Genomic DNA, 26,765 nt, shown 5'->3' with positions numbered 1-26,765 from the left:
CCAGCCCCAGCCCCATCCCAGGTGCATCCAGCTGGCTCTTGGTCACTCGCCCTCCCCTGTAGTTCACAGGCAGAAACAAGACCCACAGGCCCCATTCTGTTCCCTCTGCATCTCACACCCTCGCTGGGATTAAGAGGTGAGTGTGGCCTGACACTTCCATCTCCCCAGAGAGTGGCTTTCTGGAGCCCATGCCTTTACCCACAGAATTCAAGTGTGGATCTGCAGGGCCCTCTGTTCTCACCCCTTCAGTTGTGAGACAACCAAGGCTCGGAGAGGGTGTGCCCAAGTCCGTGACTCTCAAGTGATGGGTCCAGGACTGGAACTCCACTCTTGCTGAATCCACAGAGCCTTCTGGATGCTTCTACCTGGCTGCACCACAGAATCTCTAGGCCTCAGCACCAGAGTGCAGAGCTCTGAGGGCTGAGCCGCAGGAGGCTGTATTTTTATAATGCTCCTTATATGATCCCATCCACTGCTGTGGGAGCCCTGGCTAATCCAGAGTCTTCCCTGGACAGAGGGGGTTAAGGCTCAGAGCAGTAATGGGTCACCCCAGTGACAGTCCCTGGGACCATCCCTACTGGAGGGCACTGCCCGCCTGTGACGTGGTGAACGGGGAGAGAGGTTGGGAACTGGGACCTTTGGTGACTCACAGGAGGCTCTGCCCATTGCCTCCCCAGAACGAGGTTGCCATCAACTTACTGAGTAGACTGTGGGAGTGGGTGGGCATGATTTCATCAGAGGAAGTGGCCTTGGTCTTTTGGAGATGGAAGCAGCAGACAGACTTCCTTCCTTCCTGCCTTTATTTATTTATTTATTTATTTTAAATGTTTTTATTGATTGCAGAGGGAAAGGGAGAGGGAGAGAGAGAGATAGATACATCAATGATGAGAGAGAATCATTGATTGGCTGCCTCCTGCATGCCCTACACTGGAGATCGAGCCTGCAACCCGGGCATGTGCCCTGACTGGGAAATGAACCATGACCTCCTGGTTCGTAGGTCGATGCTCAACCACTGAGCCACGGGGGCCAGGCCTGACTTTCTTTTTAATCAGTTTCTTCCCCAATCCTAACATGTTTCTTCTACACTTCTTCCACAGCCAGCAAGGCAGTCCCCGCCTATCTCTGTATCTGCTTTCTTTTACCCCCTCTCCAAGGCCTGAGAAGAAATGTTTCTGGTTTTTGTGGAACCCTCTTATCTGCGTCAGGCACTAAACATCCATTGCCTCATTTCAGCTTTACAACATTCTGTGGTGGGTTTATTGCTATCTTCACTTTATCCACAGGGATGTTGAAGCATCTTCACTCTGTTGACTAACTCCTTGTCTCTTCTTCCTTGTTCCTTCTACTTGCTGTAACTTAATTTAGTCCATCTCAGAACTTTTCTCTTGTCACCCATATGCCTGAAGGGACAAAGAGAGGGAACAGTTATCAGCACCTAGAATAAATGCCCCTAGGTGCAGGGAGAGGGCCTTTGGTGGAGGCAAATAGCAACTCAGGGTAATTCAATAGGGAGAGGATCTCCTCCCCTTGGTCAGCAGATGTCTCCCATGGGCAGGTCCCAGTGGTCAACCAGAGGGCGAAGGCCCCAGGTTATGTGGTCAATAGGAATCAGCCGTCATGCAGGGTGGAGAAGGTCGAAGAGTGGATTTAGGGGGATGAGGAACAAGTGGATAATCTAACATCCCACTTGTTGCATTCTCCATCATTAAAAAAATTAATAAACTTTTAAAGACAAGTTTTAGGTTGAACTGAAAGTATAGTGAGTTTTGAGTAGGCGAATTAACTTGCCCTGATAAAAGCTCTTTCATGGTGTCCTATTATGTGACACCTTTGAAGCCATGGCCTTCAATGTCATGCTTGTTCCACTTTCCCTGACCTCTCTCTCCACCCTTCCCCTTGCTCTCTAGGTGCAACCATCCTGCTCTTCTTCCATTTCCTCAAACTTCTCACACAGCTTTCCACCACAAGACACTAGTCCAGGGGTGGGCAACCCCTGGCACGCGTGCCAAACATGGCACGCCAGTAACTTTTGCTGGCACGTGAAACCCTCTCTTATAATCTTCCATTTACAATTGTGAATCTTTGTTCTCAGTGATGAATTTTGTTAAGTCTCGTAATAGGAGTAGCCTGATGGATGAAAGTAGTAGCTCGCGCATATCTCTGAAGGTCACGAAATATAAACCTGATGTAAAATCTCTGTCATCAGGGATGTAGCAGCAAAAGTCCCACTGATAATATCAAACGGAGTCATAAAGTTTTCTGTCGGACTATCAGTGTACATGTATACATTAAAAAATAAATGTATTTTTCATCATCATATACTGTGTTTTTGTCGCTCGAATGAATTTTATTATTTCTTCAAGGTTCTTCACATACGTACACCTTAAGAGATATCAAGTAGGCGTAACATGTTCTCAAAAAATTAGGGTTGGCACGCAGAAGAATTTTGAGTCAGAGATTTTGCTGGTTTTGGCACACAGTCACAAAAAGGTTGCCCACCCCTGCACTAGTCTGATGTTTGTATTACCTGAAATGCTTCTGCTCCCTAATTCTACTTCCACCCTTCAAATAACTTATATGACTTTGTTAGACCTCAGTACAAACATTGCTTCCTCAGGGAAGTTTTCCTGATCCCCAAACCAGATCAATGTAACTTGGGATGCAGCTTTGGGATACCTGGTGCTGTTTCTTCCTAACATTAATCACAAGTTACCCTTCATGTTTATTTCATTGAATGCTCTCTCTCTGCTAGAAGCTCCATGAGAGCAGACTGTGCGTGCTTTTGCTTCCTGTGCCATCCCCTGTACATTGCACAGAGCCTGGCACATAACAGGTTCTCAGTAAATAATTTTTTGGGGGAAAGGTCAGTAAATATTTTTTTAATAAATGAATATAAGCCAGAGAGATAGCCAGAAGAATGGAAACCTATGAGACTCTCTATGTCCTGAGAATTGGGAGCTTTGCTTTACGAGTTTTAAAAAAAAATCACCCTAGCCGGTTTGGCTCAGTGGCTAGAGCGTCAGCCTGCAGACCGAAGGGTCCCAGGTTCAATTCTGGTCAATGGCAGGTACCTCGGTTGCAGGCTCCTCCCTAGCCTGAGCCCTGCTTGTGCAGGAGGCAACCAATTGATGTGTTTCTCTCACATCGATATTTCTCTCTATCTTTCCCTTTCTCTAAAAATCAATGGGAAAATATCCTTGGGTGAGAATTTTTTTAAAAAGTGCATTTTTGCCTTTTATTTATTTTTATTTTAATTAATTAATTTTTTAATGTAGCAGTCAAGATTTAATTTAGTTCCAGACACAGTGTTATCAGGTTTTACTCATTCTCACCAAATTTCTCCTGTATCATGTTTGGTTGGGAAGCCCAAGTACAATTTATTTTGGTGCCCAACTCCCCTGGGCTTTATGACACACCAATAGATTTGACTTTTTTTTTTTTTTTTTAAAAAACACTCTTTTTTTCTTATGTGACTCTTTTTATTTATTTAAAATACAGGTTTTACCCATTTTTACCAAATTTCTCCTGTATCATGTTTGGTTGGGAAGCTCAAGTACAATTTATTCTGGTGCCCACACCCCAATGCCCCTGGGCCTTTGACACACCAATAGATTTGACTATTTTTACCCACCACATATTTCTTTACAAAAACAGACCTGGAAAATTCCATTAGGAAAATCGAAGCAGGGTTCATGAATGTGCTTGCTGACAATCAGTTTTGTTAAATCATAAACTAGCTCAGCAAAGTATTTTGTACCAAAGCAATCTCAGCAGTTCTCATAATTATATTACTTCCCACTTAAACTGTTCCCCAAGTAAAATGTACATTTATTTGACAAGTTAATCAATACTTGAACGGAAGAGATTTTGACAATGTCATTATGTTCAGTGTTTATACCTGCCTTGAATGCTTGTTCACAAGGGGGAAAGAGTTCCTAATATTTTTATAACTTATCTTCTCATTATCCCAAATAATTTGCTATTATACCATATGAGGTAGAACCTCCCTACACTCCTGTCTCGATTGAGGGGAGAAAAATAGATAAGAAATTCGTGAAAATAACTAGCTTATGAAAATGCTTGTTTTTAGGAAAGTTGGGATTATTAAAAAATGGCACAGGATTGGGAGTTAAAATATCTGGGAGACAAAAGCTCTTGGTTCAGTTTTGACACTAACTCTTTGGCCTCATGCAGGTAACTTCTCATCTAGGTCTTCAGCAACCTCCTCTGTAAAGTGAAGAATTTAAATGATCCTACATTCCTTTCTCTGTCTAAACATTCTCTAACACTGAGTTTATGAGTTTCTTTGGGTTATGGTCAGAACTCTACAGAGTTCAGACAAAGGTAACAAATTTTAAGATAGCAGGAGTTATTTTTGCATGGCCAGTAAGCCTTTTAAAACCCAAGTCTTCAAATTGAGCTACCTTCATAACCCTCTTCTTAAATTTAAATATTGTTTCCTGTCCTTTTTTCTTATGTGTCTCCACCACCTACACACACACACACACACACACACACACACACACACACACACACAAAACAAAACCCTAAAACCCCAAACAAAAACCCCCCACCCTCCTGTGTTTTCTTCCTTTTGAATTCTTGAAAGACAGCATATAATCACATGTTTTTCTTTGGCTGCCTCTTGTCACCCCATTTCCACTGTTTGAGCTTTTCTCCAAGTAGGTAGATGCAGGCAGTAAAGATGTAGTTGAGAGAGAAGGCTGCTAGACCCACTGGGCTGAGTTTGGCAAACACAGGATATACCCACGTACCAGTCTCAGAGTAGATCCATAGGACCCTGCTAATGTAAGGAAGACTAGCAGCAGCCAACACGGTGAGGCCTTTCTTCTTCAATAGATAGCAGTGTGGCCTGAAGATGACTTCAACCAGGGAGAAGGGGAGTGTGAACGTGTGCATGGCATGATTGAGCCACACTGGAAAGATATCATCTAAGGCCGTAGGGTAAATGAGTTCTCCATCGTAGAGAAAGAGGATCCAGAAGGACAAAAATACAAATGTGGATACAGGAAAAGCCAGTGCGGTGAAAAGCAGGTCTCTGAAGGCAGTTATTAACTTAATGTCTTTTTTCCCTTTAATTCTCTTCAGCACATCTTCCATGCAGGCGACCCCATAGAAAATGGCCTGCAAGAACAGATTAAGGAATGTCAAGTACTTCTACTGTCCACCGTTTAGAAAGATTTTGGACATCTGCTTATTCCTTCCTTTTTGTGAGATGTGATAATTGAGGAAAATATACCAGATCAAAACAAGGAAGTGGTATGCACATGGTGAAGTCCTCGTCATGGCTCACTCTGACCAGGAAACTGTGAACGTCTGAAGTGGCTTTGGTCTGGCGTCCTTGTGCTGGGTAAGGGCTGAAGCCCTGCAGCAGGCAGGGGAGCGGCGAGACAAGGAGCCCTTGGTTCTTGTCTTCTTGAGGGAAAGATTTCAATCAAGAGACAAAGTGTTGAAAAGCAACCAAGAATTTATTGACCACAGCAAAAGTATATTTAGGACAGCAAAACAAGGAGGGCATGGAAGAAGCAATAGGAGAGCCTAGGCTGGACTGCCTTAGCTCACTGGGAAGTAGAGAATGGGGGCCTTGGAGACAGGTCCAGGGGGTTAGCCCTGGACAAGATGCTGCTGCCCATTGCTCCCTTGGTTGCAAGTCTCGTAGAGTCCCTTAGAGGTTAGGGGATGCATGCCTGTGGGAGAAGGAGAGAGGGAAGGGAATGGCACTGGAGTGCTCCCTGGAGAGGGAGAGAAAAAGAGAGAGGGGACCCATTTTTTGCCTTTTAAATGGAAAGGTAAAAACTGTGAATAAATAGCAAAAAGGTTTCTTTTGTTCTTATGAAAGAACTCTGTAAAAACCGGAAGCTGACACAGGTTCAAGTTCTTAAGACCCAAGCTGTGAAGATGTGGATGTGACTGAGACACATTGTGCCATATTAAGGTAAAATAACTCTCATAAGGAGGGGAGGGAGAGTGGAAAGTTAAGCTGGTACGTAGGTATCTCACCTTTATTCTTTAGCATTATTTCACCAGTGAGGCTAAAAATTTACAAATTGCTATAATGCAGTGTTTTTTTTTCTTTTACATTTGAATTTATTTATTTATTTATTTTAGCAAAAACAGAAATATATCATTGGGAAAGTGTATCAAATGACTAACCCAAGAAAGACCCTCTTTTATTTTTTAAATTGAGATACAATTATCAAATAACATTGTTAGTTTCAGGTCTACCACACAATGATCCAATGTATACAAATATTGTGAAATGATGACTACAATAACTAGCTAACATCCATCATCACACATACAGTGGGGCCTTGACTTACGAGTTTAATTCATTCCGTGATGGAGCTCGTAACTCAAATTACTTGTATGTCAAATCATTAAAGTGAACAAGTGAGACACGTGATGCTGGGCTGATGTTGTGGCGTTCACTGAGACATTCGCTGCGCCAACTAGCGGTGGGGTATCTGAAGCTGGCTCGTAACCCGAATTTTAGCTCGCAACTCAAAGCAAAAAATCGGCCGAGAGACGGCTTATATCTCGAAAAACTCGTTAGTCGGGACACTCGTAAGTCAAGGCCCCACTGTAGTTACAAATTTTTTTCTTGTGATGAGAACTTCTAAGATTTACTTTCTTAGCAACTTTAAAATATGCAATACAACATTTTTTTTTTAAAATATATTTTATTGATTTTTTACAGAGAGGAAGGGAGAGAGATAGAGAGTTAGAAACATCGATGAGAGAGAAACATCGACCAGCTGCCTCCTGCACATCTCCTACTGGGGATGTGCCCGCAACCCAGGTACATGCCCTTGACCGGAATCGAACCAGGAACCTTTCAGTCCGCAGGCCGACGCTCTATCCACTGAGCCAAGCCGGTTTCGGCATGCAATACAACATTTTAAAGGATTTTTAACTCATATTTAATTACAATATACTTGTAATGATGACACCTCACTCTCTAAACATTTCTGTTACTCAACATAGGAGAACTATTTGTAGGTACTAAATTCTATAGGTGGGAAAATCAGTATGACTAAAATGATTATTAAAATTCTACTTCTACATGTTCAAACCACACTCCAGCAAGTGGCATAGTACAGAAGGATGATGAATTATTAATCACAGTCTTTCAGTTAGTTCATTGATTTGAAAGTGGTAAAAGTTGAAGGTTAAAGTTGAAGGTTGACCAATTAGCTCTGAATAGAGCAATCCTCCTGAGTCCGAAGATTCTCCAGTGGACCCCATTCAGTTGCCTTTATCTGACTCCTCCAAAGACGAGGTGCTGGTAAAGTTCTCATGCAATACTGTATTATTTACTACTAGAGACCCGATGCATGAAATTCGTGCAAGAGTAGGCCTTCCTTCCCCTGGCTGCTGGAACTGGCTTCCCTCCAGCACCTAGGACCCGGGCTTCCCTCGCAGCCCCAGCTTCATCCGGAAGGATGTCTGGAAAGATGTCCGGTCTAACTAGCATATTACATTTTTATTATTATAGATTATTATAGACGTGGGAACAACATTGGCACTTTATTTAGTTATGACAAACCCATCACTCACAAGGCAGTACATCTGATTATATCAATCTGGGACCCCTCGGGGGATGCCCGACTGCCAGTTTAGGCCCCATCCCTGCCTGCCTGCCTGATCACCCCCAACAGCCTCCTTCTGCTGGCCTGATCACCCCCAACTGCCCTCCCCTCCTGACCTGATCGCCCCTAACCGCTTCTGCCTCAGCCCCATCACCATGGCTTTGTCTGAAAGGATGTCCAGAAGGTCTCTAATTAGCATATTATGCTTTTATTAGTATAGATAGTCACATGCAGTCATTACATCCCAGGACTTATTTATTTTATAACTGGAAGTTTGTACCTTTTGACCCCCTTTATTTATGTTACTCATGCCCCACCCTCACCTCTGATAACCTGTATCAGTGATCTAATTTTTGTCTTGTTTTTTTCAGATTTAAGATATAGGTGAGATCATATGGTAATTGCCTTCCTTTGTCTAACTTACTTCACCTGCATAACATCTTCAAAGTCCATCTAGGTTGTCGCAAATAGCAATATTTCTCTTTTTTTATGGCTGAATACTATTCCATTGCCTATACATGCCATATTTTCTTTATCTATTAACCCATTGATGGACACTTAGCTTGTTTCTATGTCTTGGCTATTGTAAATAATGCTGCAATGAACATTGTGGGCCCAGATATCTTTTTAACTTAGTGTTTTCCTTTCCTTTGGATAAATACCCAGAAGTGAAATTGCTGGGCCATATCAGTAATATTTTGTTTGACTGAAGTTTGACTTTTGTTATTCTTTTAGGACATCAACTATACTTCCTGAGTTATTACATATTTGAAATGTTTGTTTGTTGCCTTTGTAGCTGAATAATACTTTAGCTAAGTGCAAAATTCTTAAGTTTTTTAGTTTGTCAGCTTTGCAAGCATTGTTCCACTGGCTTCTAGTGTTGAATGTTTTTGTTGTTGTTTGTTTTTGGTGTTTTGCTTTTGTAAATATTTTTTTAATGATTTCAGAGAAGAAGGGAAAGGGAGAGAGAGAGAAACATCAATGATGAGAGAGAATCATTGATTAGCTGCCTCCTGCATACCCTCTACTGAGGATTGAGCCCACCAACCCAGGCATATGTTCTTGACTGGAATCAAACCCGGGACCCTTCACTTCTCGGGCCAATGCTCTATCCACTGAGCCAAACCAGTTAGGACTTAATGTTGTTTTTGATTAATTTAAGTCAGTGGTTCTGAACCTTGGCTGCACATTAGAATCACCAGGGAATCTTTTTAAAATCCTGATTTCTGGGCCTCATCCTCCGGAAATTCTGTTTCTTTGTTACTAATGTTGTGGCCCCACACCATAACAAAGAAACAGAATTTCTGGAGGATGAGGCCCAGAAATCAGGGTTTTAAAAAAAGATTTCCAGGTGATTCTAATGTGCAGCCAAGGTTCAGAACCACTGATTTAAGTCAATCTAAGTTTTTCTCTTGTAAGTGACTTAAGCCTTTTTTGCTTAAATGCTTAAAGGATTATTTCTTTATCTTTAAAAAACCAGTGATTTTACAAGTGATGCCCTGATGCTGGCTGTTTTGTGTCAGATTTCCTGGTGATGCATAATAACATGGACTTCAAACATGTAAAAGAAATGGTCTAAATGACAAGTTGAAAAATCCACAATTGTGTGAATTATGACATGGATTCAGTGCATTAGAAAGGTCAGACAAGGGGAATAATGGCTGAGGCAGAGCTTGCAGGCTTAATCATCACACCAGCTTCTCTGTCCACACAGCCCAAGGCAGAAGCATTCAGGTGGGGCAGATGAAGGAGAGGAGGGAGTCCACCTCGTTTTGGACAATGAGCCGCACTGGGTGGATGCTGTCAGGCAGGGCCAGGCTGGAGGTCATTTCCCAGGCATCCACAAAGGCCACACGGAGGTCAGCAAAGGCAGCTCGGAGGAGCCGGTTCACCTGGAGGGTGAACCAGTCACTGCCATACACGGACTTGTAGCCAGTGTTGGCCAGTTTGATGACCACAAGAGTGTGGGGCTCCCGGGCCAGCAGCGCAGCCACAGCTGCCCGGATCCCTGCCAGTCGCTGCGCAAAGACGGATGGAGGGAAGGTGGTGAAGTGTGCGCCCAGCCCCAGCACCACCACGGTGTGGGGCCCCCCAGCCAGGCCTCCCAGCTCCTGGACCACAGAGTGCAGGGAGGCCACTGGTGTGCGGAGGGAGCGCAGGGGCCAGCCGTGGGCCCGCCAGTGCAGCACTATGTTCCGCGTGGTCTCTACGGCCATCAGGGGCCCTGTCTGATACGTGACGTGTAGATCCATGGGCTTCAGGGCTGTGGGAGAACAAGAGAAAAGGCTTAGGGGTTAATATAGGACTGTATTTCCTGGTTTAAAAATCTAGCACCATTTTCCTCTATCATTCTATGGCCCAACCATCGATTTTGCTCTCCTTAATCTATAATATTGTCAGTGACCACCTAGTTACCAAGTCTGAAGACCCAGTTCTCAGTCCTTCATCTCCCTGGCTCCTTGAGCATTTTGTCTTATTGATTTCCCTTTGGAATCCCTTCCCTTTCTTAGCAGTGTGTTGTCACTCTCTACAGTCTCCTTGCAGATCTAACGCTCCAACTCAGATTCACTCACTGGTTCCACCCCTGTATAAAGACTTGAGTCAGGCTAGAGATTCAGGGTTGCCCAGTTTATGTCTTTGCACAATGGTGGCCAGCCTAGGGGGCCTGAGACTCCTGAAATCCAGTCTGTCTGCTTTGTCATGTGCCCTGGCAGAGAGCTATACACATCTACAGAAAAAGGCCCTTACTTTCTTTGCACGAAGTCTCTACCTGCTCGCCCCACCGTGTGCTCCATGGCTGTGTGGGCACAGAGGGGCACCTTTCTCTAGTCCACAGAAAGGTGCCAGATCAACTAGCACAGTCTCTGGTTTCCCCAGCCTCTGTCATGAGCTTCCACTCATCTTTAGAAACAGCTTTTGGCTAGAAAACTCACCCACTCCACCCGGCCATGAGCAGAATTGTCCCAAAATGATCCTGGGAAGTCACTCAACGTTGATGAGACATCGAATTAATTGGGAGTGGAGCTCCCTTTTTTCCTAAAGGGAGGGGCTGCATCCAGGCTGACCCTCCTGGGCGGTGGGAGCTTCAACCCTTCAAGCAGGAGTCAACGTCCCACAGGCCTCAAGGTCTCCAGGTGGAGGCAGCAGCTGTTTTCTAACTTCTGTGAGCAAATGACAGCCCACATGTATCTTGTACCAAGAAGTTTGTAGGTAAAAAGGAAGAACTATGGCACGTGTGTGTGTGTGTGTGGGGGGGTCTCCTCCACTAGAGCATAGACCCACCCTGTGGGCCCCACGCACCTCTCTGTAGGATGGTGGGAGGACAAGTGGGGGACGGGGCTGGGAGCTGATGCTCTTTCTCTCCTAGACTCTCAGGTTGCCCCTTTCTCCAATAAAGCATATCCCTTAATTCCTGTTATGTTATATTGTGGAGCTTGTGCCTGAAAGGCAGAGACCCCGTGTGACACTCTCACCTCCTTGAACATCTATCTTCAGAAGAATAAATACCAAAGTCTGTCTGAAGCTCAGACATCTAAATGCACTTCCAATCCCATGTCTTCAAATGCCTCATCCACATGCTCCACAGAAACCCCTCCCCCCACCTTTTTAATCCAATATGAAAAGGTATAAAATAAATATGTCATCTTCTCTCACTCCTGTCTCTTGCTCCCATATCTAGTAAGCATGCCAGTGACTTTTATTCTGAGTTCATTTTATGGTTATCCATAGTGATCTGATCACCTCCCTTCATTGCAGAGCCAATCCGTTAACAAGACTGTGAATTTTTCCAGCATATTACTTCCTTTACTGCTGTTACTCTATTTCTTGTACCAATTTAGCCTCTCTTCACCTCACATGTTGACCATGTAATTGTCTTATGACTTGTCTTTGATCTTTCTTTTTCAGTCCAGTCTATCCAACAAACCAAAAACTGCTTAAAAACAGTTGGTGTCTCCCAAATGTCACAAGACAAAACCCCTGGTTTCTCTACAATTATTTTCTTAAATTCCAACTCTATTCCTCCAGTATCCCCCAAGCAACTAATTAGTTCCGGCCAAGGCTATTTATTCATGGTTCATCAAACATATCTACTCTCCTGTTAGAGCTTCTGATTAATAATTGAGATTATGCATAATCTGGGCATTGTTTCCCATCCCTTCCTTAAGGGAATCAGGTGTCCTGTCCTTCTATATCACTCTCCTGGATCCAGGTGGATGCTTTATGCCTTGTCAAAGCCCTGGTTCTGCTCTTTTTCTCTTAGGAGTTGTGCCCTCTCCCCTCACGGCCACTCACAAGGCACAGTGTCACGCAGATACTCCCACCACTGCCGCAGCGTGGAGTCCCCCATCATGTGGATGACATGACCAGCCAGGCAGCCCAGGATGCTGTCAACAGTGGAGAAGGAGCGGCCAGAGCAGGAAAGAGAGTGCCACACTCCTCGGTGGAAGAAGCCAGAAGGCTTTGGGGCCGGGATCCCAGGATGGCACAGTTGTTCGGGGGACAGCACTGTAAGCAATTGTTTGTAAGCAAAACAATCAGTGGATACAGAAGAAAACTAAAGCTACAGGCACGGGGTAAGTGCTGCCTTTTCTGTAGGCCCCAGTGTTACTTACCCAGGCTCCTATCGCTCTCCTTGGCCACCCAGATTGGAGAAATACCCTGAGGGAGGACCTTGTCTGTCACATTCCTGAAGAGAAACCAATTGGCAAAAAAGGAATCCTTAATGGAAATGTGTTATAGGAAGGAACTTTGGGCTAAGGCGAAATGGGGGTTCTTGGGGAAAAGGAAGTTCTCAAAGTCAAGGGCATCTGTCCAGAGTCAGGGCTTCTGGGAGACAGTGAGGGCTCTAGGGCAAGAGAGGGGCTAGAAACTGGAGTTCAGGGATCCAGGCTTTTTGAATTTCCTGGCCCCAAAATTTCATCATTGTGGAAAGCAGATGTTTTAAAATGTACCTAGGAGTCTGGTGTGACTCAGTAATTGAGCATCGACCCATGAACCAGGAGATCATGGTTCTATTCCAGTCAGGGCACATGCCCAAGTCCTGGCTCTATCCCTAGTAGGGAGGATGCAGGAGGCAGCTGATCAATGATTCTCTCTCATCATTGACATTTCTCTTTCTCCCTTCCTTCTGAAATCAATAAAAAAAATATTAAAAAAAAATGTACCTAGTATTTTGGTTTTATTTAGATATGGTAAGGTCAATAGATCAGGAGATGATCGCCATGGAAAAAATAGTGGTACAGTCCTGAGATGTGGGGACATGATGCACCATGCAGGGCCACATGGGGGAAGCACCAGGCTTGGTCAAGAGGCATAAGGAGCAGGAGAAAATGTGGGCAAAAGTCTTTATTGTGTTTTTTTGCAGGAAGGAATGGGTGAGGAAAGGTTAAGAGCTGAGTAGGTTTAGGGATGAATAGTTTGAGTAATTTCAGTGGGCTCTGGGCTATAGGGGTAATCTCTACTTGTCTGGTACTTGGTCCTGAGGGATTTCAGGCAGGGAGATGGTGTCTGGCTGCCAGAGCCTGATAAAAGGAAGAGGAGTGGTGGTGTGGACTCAGGAGGGGTGGGTTGCATATCAAAGGTGTGCTCAAGACAAGTTGTTTGATATCTCTAGGAGTCAGCTAATCCTGGGAGGGGCAGTCCCACAAGGCCCCAAGATGTCAAAGCATCACAAAATACAGAACATTAAAAACATGACTTATAGGAGAAGGTGACTGGGGCATTTTACAAGAAGTCTTAACTCTCCTGTTGGTCTCACAGAACTCACTCCAGTTGGACTTTCACTCTCACACTCACTCTCAGAAATGGCAAAATTCATGATCAGTTCTCAGCCCTTGTCATTCCTGACCTTTGTCAGCCCAGCAGTAGCTCCCTCCTCCTTGAGGCTTGTTTTCCTCTTGGTTGTCAGGAGACCTCCCGCTCCTGGCAGCCCCTTTTGCTAGCCCCCTTCTTCTCAACCTCTTTATATTGGAGTGTCCAGTCCTCACTCCTCTATTTCAATCACATTCCCTCCCTTGGTGGTCTCACTCCACTTCCTGACTTTAACTTTCACATTTAGATCTCCAGCCCAGTTTCTCTGTCAAATCCAGATTTGTGTATCTGACCATCTGCCCAATGTCTCCACTTGATGGTCTGACACGTGACCACCTGCCTCACCCAGAGTTTTCCCCACTTCAGCAGATGGCAGCTCTGTCATTCCAGGTGCGCAGGCCCCAAACCCTGTAGCCATCAGAGAGTTCTCACTTTTTAGTACATCCCACGTTGTATCTCTCAGGAAATCCTATGGGTGCTGCTTCAGAATATATCTAGAAGTGAATCACTTTAGACACCTCCACCACTGCAACCTGAGGTCAAGGCTTTCTACCTTTTATTCTCCCTGCTTCTCCCTTAACCTTCTGCAGTCCATTCTCAACACAGTGGGCCAAGAAACTCTTTAAAAATGTAAATCACATCAAGTCCATCTTCTGCTCAAAAGCCTGCAGTGATCCCTTTTATCTTATACAGCAAAAACCAACATATTTAGAGAACCCTTCCTTAATTATGCCACGTCCTTCCCACAATCTCGCTGGTCTTTTCACCCACCACCTCCCTATTCTTTTTTGTTTTTAATGTATTTTTATTGATTTCAGAGAGGAAGGGAGAGGGAGAGAGAGATAGAAACATCAGTGATGAGAGAGAATCACCGATCCGCTGTTTCCTGAATGCCCATAATAGGGATCGAGCCTGCAACCCTGGCATGTGCGAGGTTGCACATGACTGGGAATCAAACCGTGCCCTCTTGGTTCATAGGTCAATGCTCAACCACTGAGTCACGCCGGCTGGGTCCACCTCCCTATTCTTTACTCCATCTACCTGTCTGTCTTCCTAATGTTCCTCAGGCACTACCAGTCATACTACTGCACACTCTCTGCCTGGAACCCTCTTCTTCCAGGTATATCCTTGGACAACTCTCTCTGCCTGTTCTCCTCTCCCCAGCACCTCCAGGACTTTGGATGGTATCTAACACAGAGTTGGGGGTAAGACTCAAGATAAGACTCAAGAGAAGCAAACATCTGAAATCAGATGATAAAAGTTCTAAGCCCTTTACATTTTTTTTTTTTTTTGTAATCCTCACCCAAGGATATTTTTCCCATTAATTTTAATTTTAATTTTTTAATATATTTTTTATTGTTTAAAGTATTACACATAGTAGTACATATATCTTCTTTTTCCCCCCCATTGACCTTCCCCCAGTCTCCCCCTTTTTTTCATTAATATTTAGAGAGAGTGAAGAGAGGGAGAGAGGGGGGAGAGAGAGAGAAACATTGATGTGAGAGAGATATGTCCTCACTCCTCTATTTCAATCACATTCCCTCCCTTGGTGGTCTCACTCCACTTCCTGACTTTAACTTTCACATTTAGATCTCCAGCCCAGTTTCTCTGTCAAATCCAGATTTGTGTATCTGACCATCTGCCCAATGTCTCCACTTGATGGTCTGACACGTGACCACCTGCCTCACCCAGAGTTTTCCCCACTTCAGCAGATGGCAGCTCTGTCATTCCAGGTGCGCAAGCCCCAAACCCTGTAGCCATCTGAGAGTTCTCACTTTTTAGTACATCCCGCGTTGTATCTCTCAGGAAATCCTATGGGTGCTGCCTTCAGAATATATCTAGAAGTGAATCACTTTAGACACCTCCCCCACTGCAACCTGAGGTCAAGGCTTCCTACCTTTTATTCTCCCTGCTTCTCCCTTAACCTTCTGCAGTCCATTCTCAACACAGTGGGCCAAGAAACTCTTTAAAAATGTAAATCACATCAAGTCCATCTTCTGCTCAAAAGCCTGCAGTGATCCCTTTTATCTTATACAGCAAAAACCAACATATTTAGAGAACCCTTCCTTAATTATGCCACGTCCTTCCCACAATCTCGCTGGTCTTTTCACCCACCACCTCCCTATTCTTTTTTGTTTTTAATGTATTTTTATTGATTTCAGAGAGGAAGGGAGAGGGAGAGAGAGATAGAAACATCAGTGATGAGAGAGAATCACCGATCCGCTGTTTCCTGAATGCCCATAATAGGGATCGAGCCTGCAACCCTGGCATGTGCGAGGTTGCACATGACTGGGAATCAAACCGTGCCCTCTTGGTTCATAGGTCAATGCTCAACCACTGAGTCACGCCGGCTGGGTCCACCTCCCTATTCTTTACTCCATCTACCTGTCTGTCTTCCTAATGTTCCTCAGGCACTACCAGTCATACTACTGCACACTCTCTGCCTGGAACCCTCTTCTTCCAGGTATATCCTTGGACAACTCTCTCTGCCTGTTCTCCTCTCCCCAGCACCTCCAGGACTTTGGATGGTATCTAACACAGAGTTGGGGGTAAGACTCAAGATTATTTTTCCCATTAATTTTAATTTTAATTTTTTAATATATTTTTTATTGTTTAAAGTATTACACATAGTAGTACATATATCTTCTTTTTCCCCCCCATTGACCTTCCCCCAGTCTCCCCCTTTTTTTCATTAATATTTAGAGAGAGTGAAGAGAGGGAGAGAGGGGGGAGAGAGAGAGAAACATTGATGTGAGAGAGATATATTGATTGGTTGCTTCCCACATGTGCCCCATCCGGGGCTGGGGATGGAACTTGCAACCCAGGTACATCCTAAGTACATGCCCTTGACCTGGAATCAAACCCGAGACCCTTTAGTGTCCGAGCCGACACTCTATCCTCGGAGCAACACCGGCCAGGGCAGATGTCTTCTTCTTAATGAGGTCTACCCTGACCCCCCTTAACATTGCAACCTGCCTTGGACATACTCCTAATCCTCACCTCCTCCATATTTAAAATTTCCCATAGTATGGATCTTCTTCTAACATCCTATGTAATGTAGTTATTGTTATGTTTATTGTTTATCATCTCTTTCTTCGGTCATATGTAAGCTTTCCCAGGGCAGGGTCCTTGTCTGTTTGTTCGCTGCTGCTTTCCCAGTGTCTGCAGCAGAGCCATACTCATAACGGGTGTGCAGTCAGCATTTGCTCAAAGAAGGGACGGACTGATTGAAGAGGTTGTGTCATAGAGGAGAGGGAACTTACTTTCAGAGAGGAGGAGGAGGAGTGCAAGAAAATATTCCTGGAATTTTGAAAGATGCCTAGGCATGGCCTATCCTAAGAGTGTTAGGGCCCTGGTGGCCCATAGAGGTATAACATTTCAGGAAGCAGGTGTGGGATTATTCCAGGGACTCTGGACCCAGTTGGAGATGCCTGTCCTAGCAGAGCTCAAGACCATACAGGCTTGGACAATGGACACTTTGAAGTGACCAGTGTGGACAGTTGACTAAAGAAGGAAAGATCCCCCATGGTCAAGTGTCAGTTCCTTGGCAGAGCCCTAGACAAGGAGAACACTCCTCACCAGCCCTGTTGCAGCGGTCCTCAAAATTCGACTAAAGTTGATGTAAAGAAAACACTTGAGCTTGGGTTGCAAATTCATGCCCACTACACATTTGTCGCATGTGTGGTTATCTGTTTAATGCCTGTATCCCATCAGTACACTGTTAGCTCCTGCAGGATGAGGCCATTCTGCTCTGTTCTCTCCCCAGGACCTCCAGGACTTTGGATGGTATCTAGCACAGAGTTGGGGGTGGGATAAGACTCAAGAGAAGCAAACATCTGAAATCAGATGATAAAAGTTCTAAGCCCTTTACACACATTAATTTATTAGTTTCTTCCACAAGTCTATGACAGTGGTATTATTACTATCCCCTTTACAAAAGAGAGAACAGAGGTACAGAGAGGATAAGTAACTTGCTAGAGATCACATGAATGCAAGCTGGCAAACAGTAACAGTTGGAGAAGGGATTCAAACCTCACAGTCTCACTCCGGAGACTCTTGGGTTTTCCTCCAAGCAACATCCTGAGACTAGGATGTCAGTATTGAATCTTAGATTTATTTCCAGTTGACTAATGCAAATGAGATCGGTGGTTCTCCCTTTCTGACCAAAGGGAGCATGAAAATTGGTCCTGGTGCTAAATATTTATGTCAGGAGGTAAATGTTAGTGGGAATTCGCCAGACAAGAAGAGTGGCCGAGAGCCTCCAGAGATGGGTGTCTGGTGGGGGCTGGCACCTCGGGTGTCTCCAGCTCAGCTTGCCTTGGTGTTTTTCCTCATAGCAGCAGTGATAACCTCCATGCTCTTTGGGGTCATGGAGCACCAGACACCTCACCTGTCAGTCCTTCCACCTAAAACATCTCTGCCTCTAGCTCTAGCCTCTTCTCTTTTTTCCTCTCAGAGGGGGTGTCCCTCCACTTCTTCTCTTCCCCATCCCACCCTCGCCCCAAGCCATCTTCTGGGACCCTGTTTTTGCTTCCTTCCCCTACTGTCTCTCTACTGGAGACCAGATGCCTGGGTCTCCCATTTTAAAAAATGCTTCCCTCATCCCTGGGGTCTCTCCAGCACCAGCCCTGCCTCTGATCTCAAGGCCAGAAGGACTCACTGTGAGCAAGTCTGTTTTCATGGTCTCTTCTCCCTCAGTCCCATTCTCTGTCCCAGGAGGCTTGCTCCCTGAGACTGAGGACAATCCTCTCCAGCACCAGCCCTGCCTCTGATCTCAAGGCCAGTAGGACTCACTGTGAGCAAGTCTGTTTTTATGGTCTCCTCTCCCTCAGTCCCATTCTCTGTCCACCCAGGAGGCTTGCTCCCTGAGACTGAGGACAATTCTCAGCCTCTTTTGCTTGGCTTACAGGCTGCAGCCTCTGTTTCTGTCTCACTCAGTGAAATCATATCCACCCTCTCTACTCTCTGACCATACATGCCGGTGACTTCTAAATCTACATCTCTCCTTGCATGGGGCCAGCAGTAGGGGGGAGGGGATTAGGACACTTCTCCTTTGCCAGGGGTCTGTGGTTCCTCCTTAAGTTTCAGCTAAATTGTCACCTGCCCTTACCATCACAGACCAGATGGGGTGCCCTTTCTCCATGTCTTCAAACCACGCAGTGCATACAGTTAAGCACCTATTACACTTCATGTTTTAAAAAGTCATGCATCTCTTCATTGAAAATGTGTAGAAGGCAGGGAAGCTGATGATTATGCATAAGTAGTCAGCACTTGGCATGGGCATATAATAGGTGCTCAGGAGGTGTACATAATAGGAGTGAACAGAGAATGATAAGGGCAGGGACTCAGGCAGAAGACTCGTAGGGACCAGGATTCAGGAGTTGGGGCAGTTTCCAAGAATGCTGGGTTTCTTACCACAGCAGCAGGGCCTCCTCTTGTGGTGTGGTCACGTTCCAGTAACGTCCACTTGAATGTCCCACCAGTGAGTCACAGGGCAGGGTGGGTGGTCGAGCGCAGAACCAGAGCTCCCCCGAATCTTCATCCCTATAGTGACAGGTAGACTCTTCCTCTCCAGTTAACAGGGGGTTAATATTGCAAGTCACAGTTTCTTCATATCCTGTGGGTCCCCGAAAATAGCCCATGAAATCGACTGTGGCCCATTGGTCCCTCCAGATTCTTCGAAGAACCCCAACTGCCTCACTGGAGTGGATTAGCCGAACTTGCACCTGGGCCTGCCCAGACCAGAAAAGGGGGAAGGACAGCAGGTATGTGCCATTCTCCAGATCCCGGACATCCCCAGGGACCCCTGCCTTCAAGTCAGGACCCAGCAGCTTTGTCCGAAACAGATCCCCACCGTGGGTCTTGGGCCTGCCCCTATGGTCTCTGGCAACAAGGATGGCCTCCAAGTAGCTTCCCAGGACATAGCTGGCTTGAGCAGGACCCTTCAGGTGGTAGGTGGAGGTCTCAGGGCTGGTGGAGGCCAAAAGGTCCCCTCCATCTCCTGGAGTCAGAGGCCAGTGCAGAAGGTGGGTCAGGTCCGAGAGCTCCGGGGGGAGAGAGCCAGAGGATTTGCGGGCAGGGAGAGGCCTTGGGGACAGAGGGACAGCACTATCAGGCCAGGAAACCCTGGTATACAAGATCTGTGGGGAGAAAAAGAGGAACCAGTCAGTGATTTTTGCCTCTTTATATTTTTTTTCTGTAAAGAAGTTTTCAATTCACCAAACTTAGTCCTCCTCTGCTTGGTGGGTCTCAGACAGGAATCCTATCTGCCTTCCTTTTTGCTGCTTCTGACCCAAAGCTGTTGTCTGAGCCACCACCACACACATCTGTAAATACCATCTCATGTTTAAAACCATATTTCTGTGAGTTTTGTTAAATCCCAGAGAATAAATAACATCTTTGTCTGCTGGTCCCTACTGGCTTCTGCTGACCACCTGCTTACTTCTGACACACACATTCCACTGCCACCAGAGGGGGTCCAGGCTTGGACTCACCCCCACCCCTCATCTCTAGCCCTCCCCACTCCTTACAAGTCCATCTTCTCTCTGGACTCCAAAACCAGAGTAAATCCACCTTCCCCTTCTATTTCTCTTTCCACAACCCCTGTCTCTACTAGACATGTCCAACCTGAACTTAGAAGGAGGAACAGTTGATGGAGTGGATATGAGGGGTCCTGAGGCACAAAGGTGAGCCATGTGCAGATAGAATGGGGTTTGGGGGAGGGAGTAGGCTGGGGCTCCAGTTCTCTTCAGCCCCCAACAAAAATCCAAGTCCCAGGTAAGCACAAACCTAAGTTGGCCTTGCTTCACAGGAAACATCCATATGGCTCAAAATCATGGTACAAGTGCTTAGCAATTCCTCCCAGGGAAGGAAGTTAATCCAGTTAGAAGGCCCATCAGCATTTGGTGGTCTCTAGCATTTATCTACCCTGCGTCTGATTTATTTTCTGACTACACCTTAGCATCAAGGATCTTGACCCTCTTTCTCAGAGTTTCCTCACAGCATAGACATTAAGTTATATAAACACACTCCTGGCCATTTGATATTACCAGGCCTCACAAGGGCCAGGGCACTAGGGATGCCCAAACACCTCTCCTTACATTTCTCCTGGATAAAATCAACATAAGCAGGAAAAAAATATTTTGGAAGTACATCAAGGAGAACTGGTACAGAGGGGAAGGGGCAGAAGGAGAAATTTCCTTCATGCAAAGTATTGAGACCTATCCTAGAGGCCCTTAATTAAGTCCCTGGAATTTGAATTTTTCTGTGTCATATCACAGGAGTTGCTGGTGCAGTTTGTGACCGAGAACTGGGGTGGCCACTGTCTGACCAGAGACCAATGTACCATGTGGTCAAGAGACATATGCAATTGTGGAATGAGACATGATATGATGGAGAATCACAAGAGACCACCAATGACTCTGGGAGTGGCTTGGGATTAAGCCCTTTATCCACAGGACCTATTGGAGCCACCACCCCTTCTTCAAGCCAATAGCCAATGAGATGGTCAACAACTGTGATCAAGAAGCAATGTCCACTTCACGCAGGTTAGTGATAGGAAGGAACCTATTTACTTTTCAGTCTCTTGGTTTTTCTTCCCAATATCGAAGGGAAAATAGAGGGAAGAAGAATGAGAAAGGTATGTGTGAGCAGAGCATGCCTCTCTCTCCAACTCAAATCAGTGGGAGCCTTAGCTGAACTTGGCAAGAGGGGAGGAGGGAGAAGGGAAGGAGCTTTAAGTAGGACATAAAGTTGAAGTTGCAAATGAATAGCACTGAGTCTTAGACAAACAAACTCGACTGATATAAGAACTGAAATTGACTTAAAATGTATGGAATTAGACTGAGATGTGATGAAGGAAGCTCAAAGGAAGGATAACATTTAACAGACAGTTGATGGCAACAATGGGAAGAATTAAAATTATTTCAAGTTTATACTCCAACTAGGTCCTCCCTAAACTGGTTGCATGTTCTTTAGTAAGTACCGGCTTCTGGTCCCTGCAGGCACATCGTGGTTTATAGCAACTGTCTTGAAGCTATATTTTAACTGCTTGGGCTTCAACAAGCAAAAACTGGGCATCTGCTATTGACTTTGATCTAAAGATCTGTTCCTAAAACTAGAGTTAAATTACCAAGACAAGAGAGCATAGGGGTTTGTTTGTGTTGTATTCCAAAGTATATCACCTCCACCCTAGGTCAGGTTGAGGGGGCTCATCTCTCTAGGGGTAGATAAGAGTTGGTAAAAAAAAAAAAAAAGGGAATGTAAAGAAAAAGGTGACATATAAAGGCCATAATGAAGGAGAGGAAAATGGACTAATTTAAAAAGCATGTTAAAATATTAAAAGCATAGTTGAAACCTTCTGAAGTGACTAGCGAACAATGGAGAGAAATATCATGCCAGAAACAAACGCTCTTCTACAAAGAATGATGTGACACTGAAATATTTTTGCCGATATTGAGTAACACAGGTTACTCAAATACTGAAAAATGCAAAAACAGGAGAAAGGCAAATGTGTTAGGTAGGAATTGCTTTTGGCTGGTAGTAATAGACACTACCTTCAGTGGCATAAACAAAGGAAGGTTTATTTTTCTCACAATAACTGTCTGGAAATAGACAATTGGTGGCCTTAGTTCAGTGTCTTAAGGATGTAAGGGCAAGGTCTTTGTGATTTCTTGACAGTTCTCTCTTGGTCCCAAGAAGGCTGCTGGAGCGCCAGCCATCATGTTTACTTTGGGATCAGCAGGAAGGAGGGATGATATAGCACCAAAATAGCTTTAAAAGTCCTACACTATTACTTTTATTTATGTTTCATTGACCACTGTTGCCTGTAGTGGAGTCTGGACATACAATCTTCCCCCTTTTCCTTACTGGGCACAGGTTTGGGTTAGTAGGGAAGAATAGGAGAATATTTCTAGAATGAGGCAAAAGCTTCAGAACCACCAGATGTAGTTCAGGAATCTGCTGAAGATGAAACCAACATGGGCTGAGAGAGAAACTACCCCCCAGGAGGCATGTTTCATGGGACAAAGCGATTTCCATGCAAGAAGCAGTGGCCATAGCCTTTGCACAGAGCACAGAAGACAAAGAGATGGTGATGGATTTTGTTCCATTGTGCCACTTGCAGAACCCACAGTGTATGCAGCAATTGGATATCAGGACCATGGAACTTAGTGGGGAACAGGAAATTAAGATGTTTTAAACATACATGATAGGGGGAAGATGGGCCCTTCAAGTAAGAGCTGATGCTGAGGGTCTTGTTACTGCACATTTTCACATGCTTTTTAAATTGGTTATTGCAGATTTTCACATTTTTTGAAAGGAAAGAAATAGCCCACACCGCTTCCTCTGCAAGAGGAAGCAACATGCAGCGGTGGATTTCCCCTGCTGCTGTTGTACGCACAGGACACCATCCATCACTCTCAGTGGGAGAAGTTTCCCAATAAAATTTAAGATCATAATGTGTGGACTTTGGACAACCTATGCAGAACAACTAGTAGTCTGGTGGGGCTAAAACCAAGAAACTTTTCTCTTCTTTGCCTATTGACTTATCTTCAGACACCTCTGAAGCTCAGCTTTGGTCTTTGGCAAAACCAGAGGTTGGATTATATTACGTACAGGGCTCTAAGAACTCTGTTTTCTGGTTTGCTGCTCAGAAGAGGGGGAATTTACCATCATTTTCTAAATCAAGTGGGTGTGAGTCTTGTGTGGTGATAATATAAGAGTCCTATTGAGCATAGAGGCCCTTCTTGCTTCTTTTCTCTCTTCCCCCATCTCTGAACTCTCAGGACTTGCAAATGTGAGACAGTGATTCTGCATATGTGCATCTCTTGTGCAGAACCAGCTCCCCTAAAGGCAGGTTTCCAAATGTCTAGATTTGGGGAGGGTGTTTCTGACTGACACTGTTGGTTGCCTATCCAATATCCCATTTTTAATTGGGGTAGAATAAAGCCAAATGTAATACATTATCATCATGCAATACATTATTATTGGTCCGAGCCAATAATGACATTCACATTCCACATTTTTTCAATTTTCTCGAGAATTTCCCAGTTCTGGTTAATAAGATATGAGGAGAGAGGTATCGGAGACAGCTTCCACTCACCTAATAAAAGGGACCAGCTTGATGCCCTATTTTATTTCCACCTGGGATGTGGATTCAGTGCCTGGAGATGCATCAAACATCTTGCAATAAGAAAGGAAAGGCCATTTCAAACCTTGTTTGTCTTCCACTCCCCACATAATTCTGGTGCTGAGTGTCACAGGAAACACTCATATCATGATAGGATCTCTGGCTCTTTCTTTGTGTCATGATGCTGAGTTGGCACAGTGTGGGATAGGAGTGTTCCTGGAAGCCATTCCTATCCCAAGACATTTAGCTATAACTTAACTGTATGCAGGAATGACTGAAAATTACATTAAATAAAAACTAAATGTTCCTCAATTCAAACTTCCTTTAATGGGCTCTAAAAAAAGAAAAAAAAAAGAGCCTCTGACCACTCCAACATCACCTGACATGAAAGAAGCTGTAATAGAAAGATACATGACCTTCCCAGGTTGAGATTAAAATATTTTACGATGTAAATTTTACAAAAACACATGACACTGTTAGCATCCTTCCCAAGGTCTTGGAAGAGATCTATATAAATGAAGGACTCTGAAACTTGGCTTCCTGGCAAATATACCTCAGGTTATGACTATTGCAAAGCCAACTCTGCCCCCAGCCAACTGCAATATGAGATACCATCCTATCAAATAAAAGACAAAAAGGGTAATTAACCGTACCTCTGCTATGCTTCCCATGGGCTAATCAGCGAGATATGCAAATTAACTGCCAACAAAGATAGTGGCCGGCAGCCACTCAGCTGAAGCGAACAGGAGGCTTGCTTGCTCCAGTGATGGAGGAAGCCAAGGTTCCCCGCCTGCTGCGGCCTGGCTCTGAGCTCCGAAAGCAACAGCTTCAAAAGCAACAAAGTTTCAATTATAGAAGCTAAACAAACTCCAGATACCTGCTTTCAGCCAGCCGCAGCCTCAGAGCTGGAAGCACCAGTGAAGGCAACAGAGTTTCAATTATAGAAGGTAAATAAATCCCAGAATAAAAAAAAAAAAGAAAGAAAGGAGAGGCTGGGAGCTTCAGTCACAGGCCAGCCTGCAAACGGCCCTCAGCCCCTCACCCAGGATAGCCAGGCATCCCAGCAGGACCCCCCACCCTGAAGGGGCTGTGGCCAGCCTGCAAACGGCCCTCAGCCCCTCATCCAGGCTGGCCAGGCACCCCAGCGGGACCCCCACCCTGATCCGGGACACCCTTCAGGGCAAACCAGCCGGCCCCCACCTGTGCACCAGGCCTCTATCCTATATAGTAAAAGGGTAATATGCAAACTGACCCTAACAGCATAAAGACTGGGAATGACTGGTCACTAAGACACACACTGACCACCAGGGGGCAGACGCTCAATGCAGGAGCTGCCCTCTGGTGGTCAGTGCGCTCCCACATGGGGGAGCTCTGCTCAGCCACAAGCCAGGCTGATGGCTGCCAGTACAGCGGTAGTGGTGGGAGCCTCTCCTGCCTCCTCAGCAGCGCTAAGGATGTCCGACTACAGCTTAGGTCTGCTCCCCGCTGGCAAGTGGACATCCCCAGAGGGCTGCTGGGCTGCCAGAGGGATGTCTGATTGCCAGCTTAGGCCCAATCCCCCAGGGAGCAGGCCTAAGCCAGCAGGTGGTCATCCCCCGAGGGGTCCCAGACTATGAGAGGGCACAGGCCGGGCTGAGGGACCCCCCCTCAAGTGCACAAATTTTTGTGCACCGGGCCTCTAGTAATTTATAAGACACATCTCAATTTCAGAAATGTTCAAGTATGAAAAAACAGACATCTTAGAATTGACAAAATATGGTATTTGCAACATATATAATAGACAAATGATTAAACCCAGAAAATAGGAGGAATGAACACAAATCAACATGAAAAAGACAAATAATTCAATACAAAAATGGGCGAAGTATATAAACAGGCAATTTATAATATATATAATTGTTAATTTCAGAGCAAAAGGGAGAAGGAGAGAGAGATAGAAACATCAATGATGAGAGAGAATCATTGACCAGCTACCTCCTGCACTCCCCCCCCCCTACTGGGGATAAAGCCAGAAACCTAGGCATGTGCCCTGACCAGGAACTGAACTGTAACCTTCTGGTTCATAGGCCAATGCTTAACCACTAAGCTATGCCAGATGGCCAAAAAAGGCAATTTATAGAAGGGAAACTTTAAAAAGAAAATAAATGTCAGGAAAAAAATGCTCAACTAATTTAGTTATATAAGTTAGGAATGGTTTAGCTGCCGATTACAGAAAACCCAACACATAATGGCTTAAGAATGATGGTCTTATTTTTCTCACACAACACCATGTCCAGGAGTAGGACATCAAGGGATGGTTAGTGGCTCAACAACGTCATTCAGAATCCAGACTATCTACTATCTTTATCATGTTACTTGTTGCCCATAGTGCAAGATGGTTGTACCTCCTATGCTCATGTTCATGTACCAGCAAGAACATAGGGAATGGCAAATTGTGCTTGGTGCATTTCCCCCCTTTTTTTAAAAATTAAATCTTTATTGTTCAGATTATTACATTTGTTCCTCTTTTTTCCCCCCATAATCCCCTCCTCCCAGTTCCTGCCCCACCCTTCGCCCTCACTCCCCACCCACTGTCCTCATCCATAGGTGCACGATTTTTGTCCAGTCTCTTCCCGCATCTCCCACACCCCTTTCCCCCCCAAGAATAGTCAGTCCATTCCCTTTCTATGTCCCTGATTCTATTATAATCACCAGTTCATTCTGTACATCAGATTATTTATTCACTTGATTCTTAGATTCACTTGTTGATAGATGCATATTTGTTGTTCATAATTTGTATCTTTACCTTTTTCTTCTTCCTCCTCTTAAAGGATACCTTTCAGCATTTCATATAATACTGGTTTGGTGGTGATGAACTCCTTTAGCTTTTCCTTATCTGTGAAGCTCTTTATCTGACCTTCAATTCTGAATGATAGCTTTGCTGGATAAAGTAATCTTGGTTGTAGGTTCTTGGCATTCATCACTTTGAATATTTCTTGCCACTCCCTTCTGGCCTGCAAAGTTTCTGTTGAGAAATCAGCTGACAGTCGTATGGGTACTCCCTTATAGGTAACTGACTTTTTTTCTCTTGCTGCTTTTAAGATTCTCTCTTTGTCTTTTGCTCTTGGCATTTTAATTATGATGTGTCTTGGTGTGGTCCTCTTTGGATTCCTTTTGTTTGGGGTTCTCTGCGCTTCCTGGACTTGGAAGTCTATTTCTTTCACCAAGTAGGGGAA

The 26,765-nt window shown here is 44.9% G+C and overlaps 1 protein-coding gene and 1 pseudogene across 2 annotated transcripts in view; both read right to left on the bottom strand.

The window, feature by feature from the left end:
* Positions 1 to 4,620: 4,620 nt before the first annotated feature.
* Positions 4,621 to 5,307, bottom strand: LOC102248696 (annotated as a pseudogene).
* Positions 5,308 to 8,939: 3,632 nt separating this feature from the next.
* Positions 8,940 to 26,765, bottom strand: part of LOC102246289 (NXPE family member 3) — a 33,077-nt gene continuing 15,251 nt past the window's right edge. For both annotated transcript variants that reach the window (XM_005861154.2, XM_014535527.1), the window contains exons 4-7: positions 18,837 to 19,561; positions 12,224 to 12,297; positions 11,904 to 12,116; positions 8,940 to 9,873 (exon numbers count right to left, since the gene is read on the bottom strand). In XM_005861154.2, the coding sequence (XP_005861216.1) occupies positions 9,341 to 9,873; positions 11,904 to 12,116; positions 12,224 to 12,297; positions 18,837 to 19,561 (1,545 nt within the window). In that variant the 3' untranslated portion in view covers positions 8,940 to 9,340. The remainder of the gene's footprint in view (positions 9,874 to 11,903; positions 12,117 to 12,223; positions 12,298 to 18,836; positions 19,562 to 26,765) is intronic.

This window comes from Myotis brandtii, unplaced genomic scaffold (genome assembly GCF_000412655.1).
Source record: "Myotis brandtii unplaced genomic scaffold, ASM41265v1 scaffold1441, whole genome shotgun sequence".
Taxonomy (NCBI): Eukaryota; Metazoa; Chordata; class Mammalia; order Chiroptera; family Vespertilionidae; genus Myotis; species Myotis brandtii.
The sequence above is the reverse complement of the archived record's forward strand: the minus strand, read 5'-3'. Positions and strand labels throughout refer to the sequence as shown.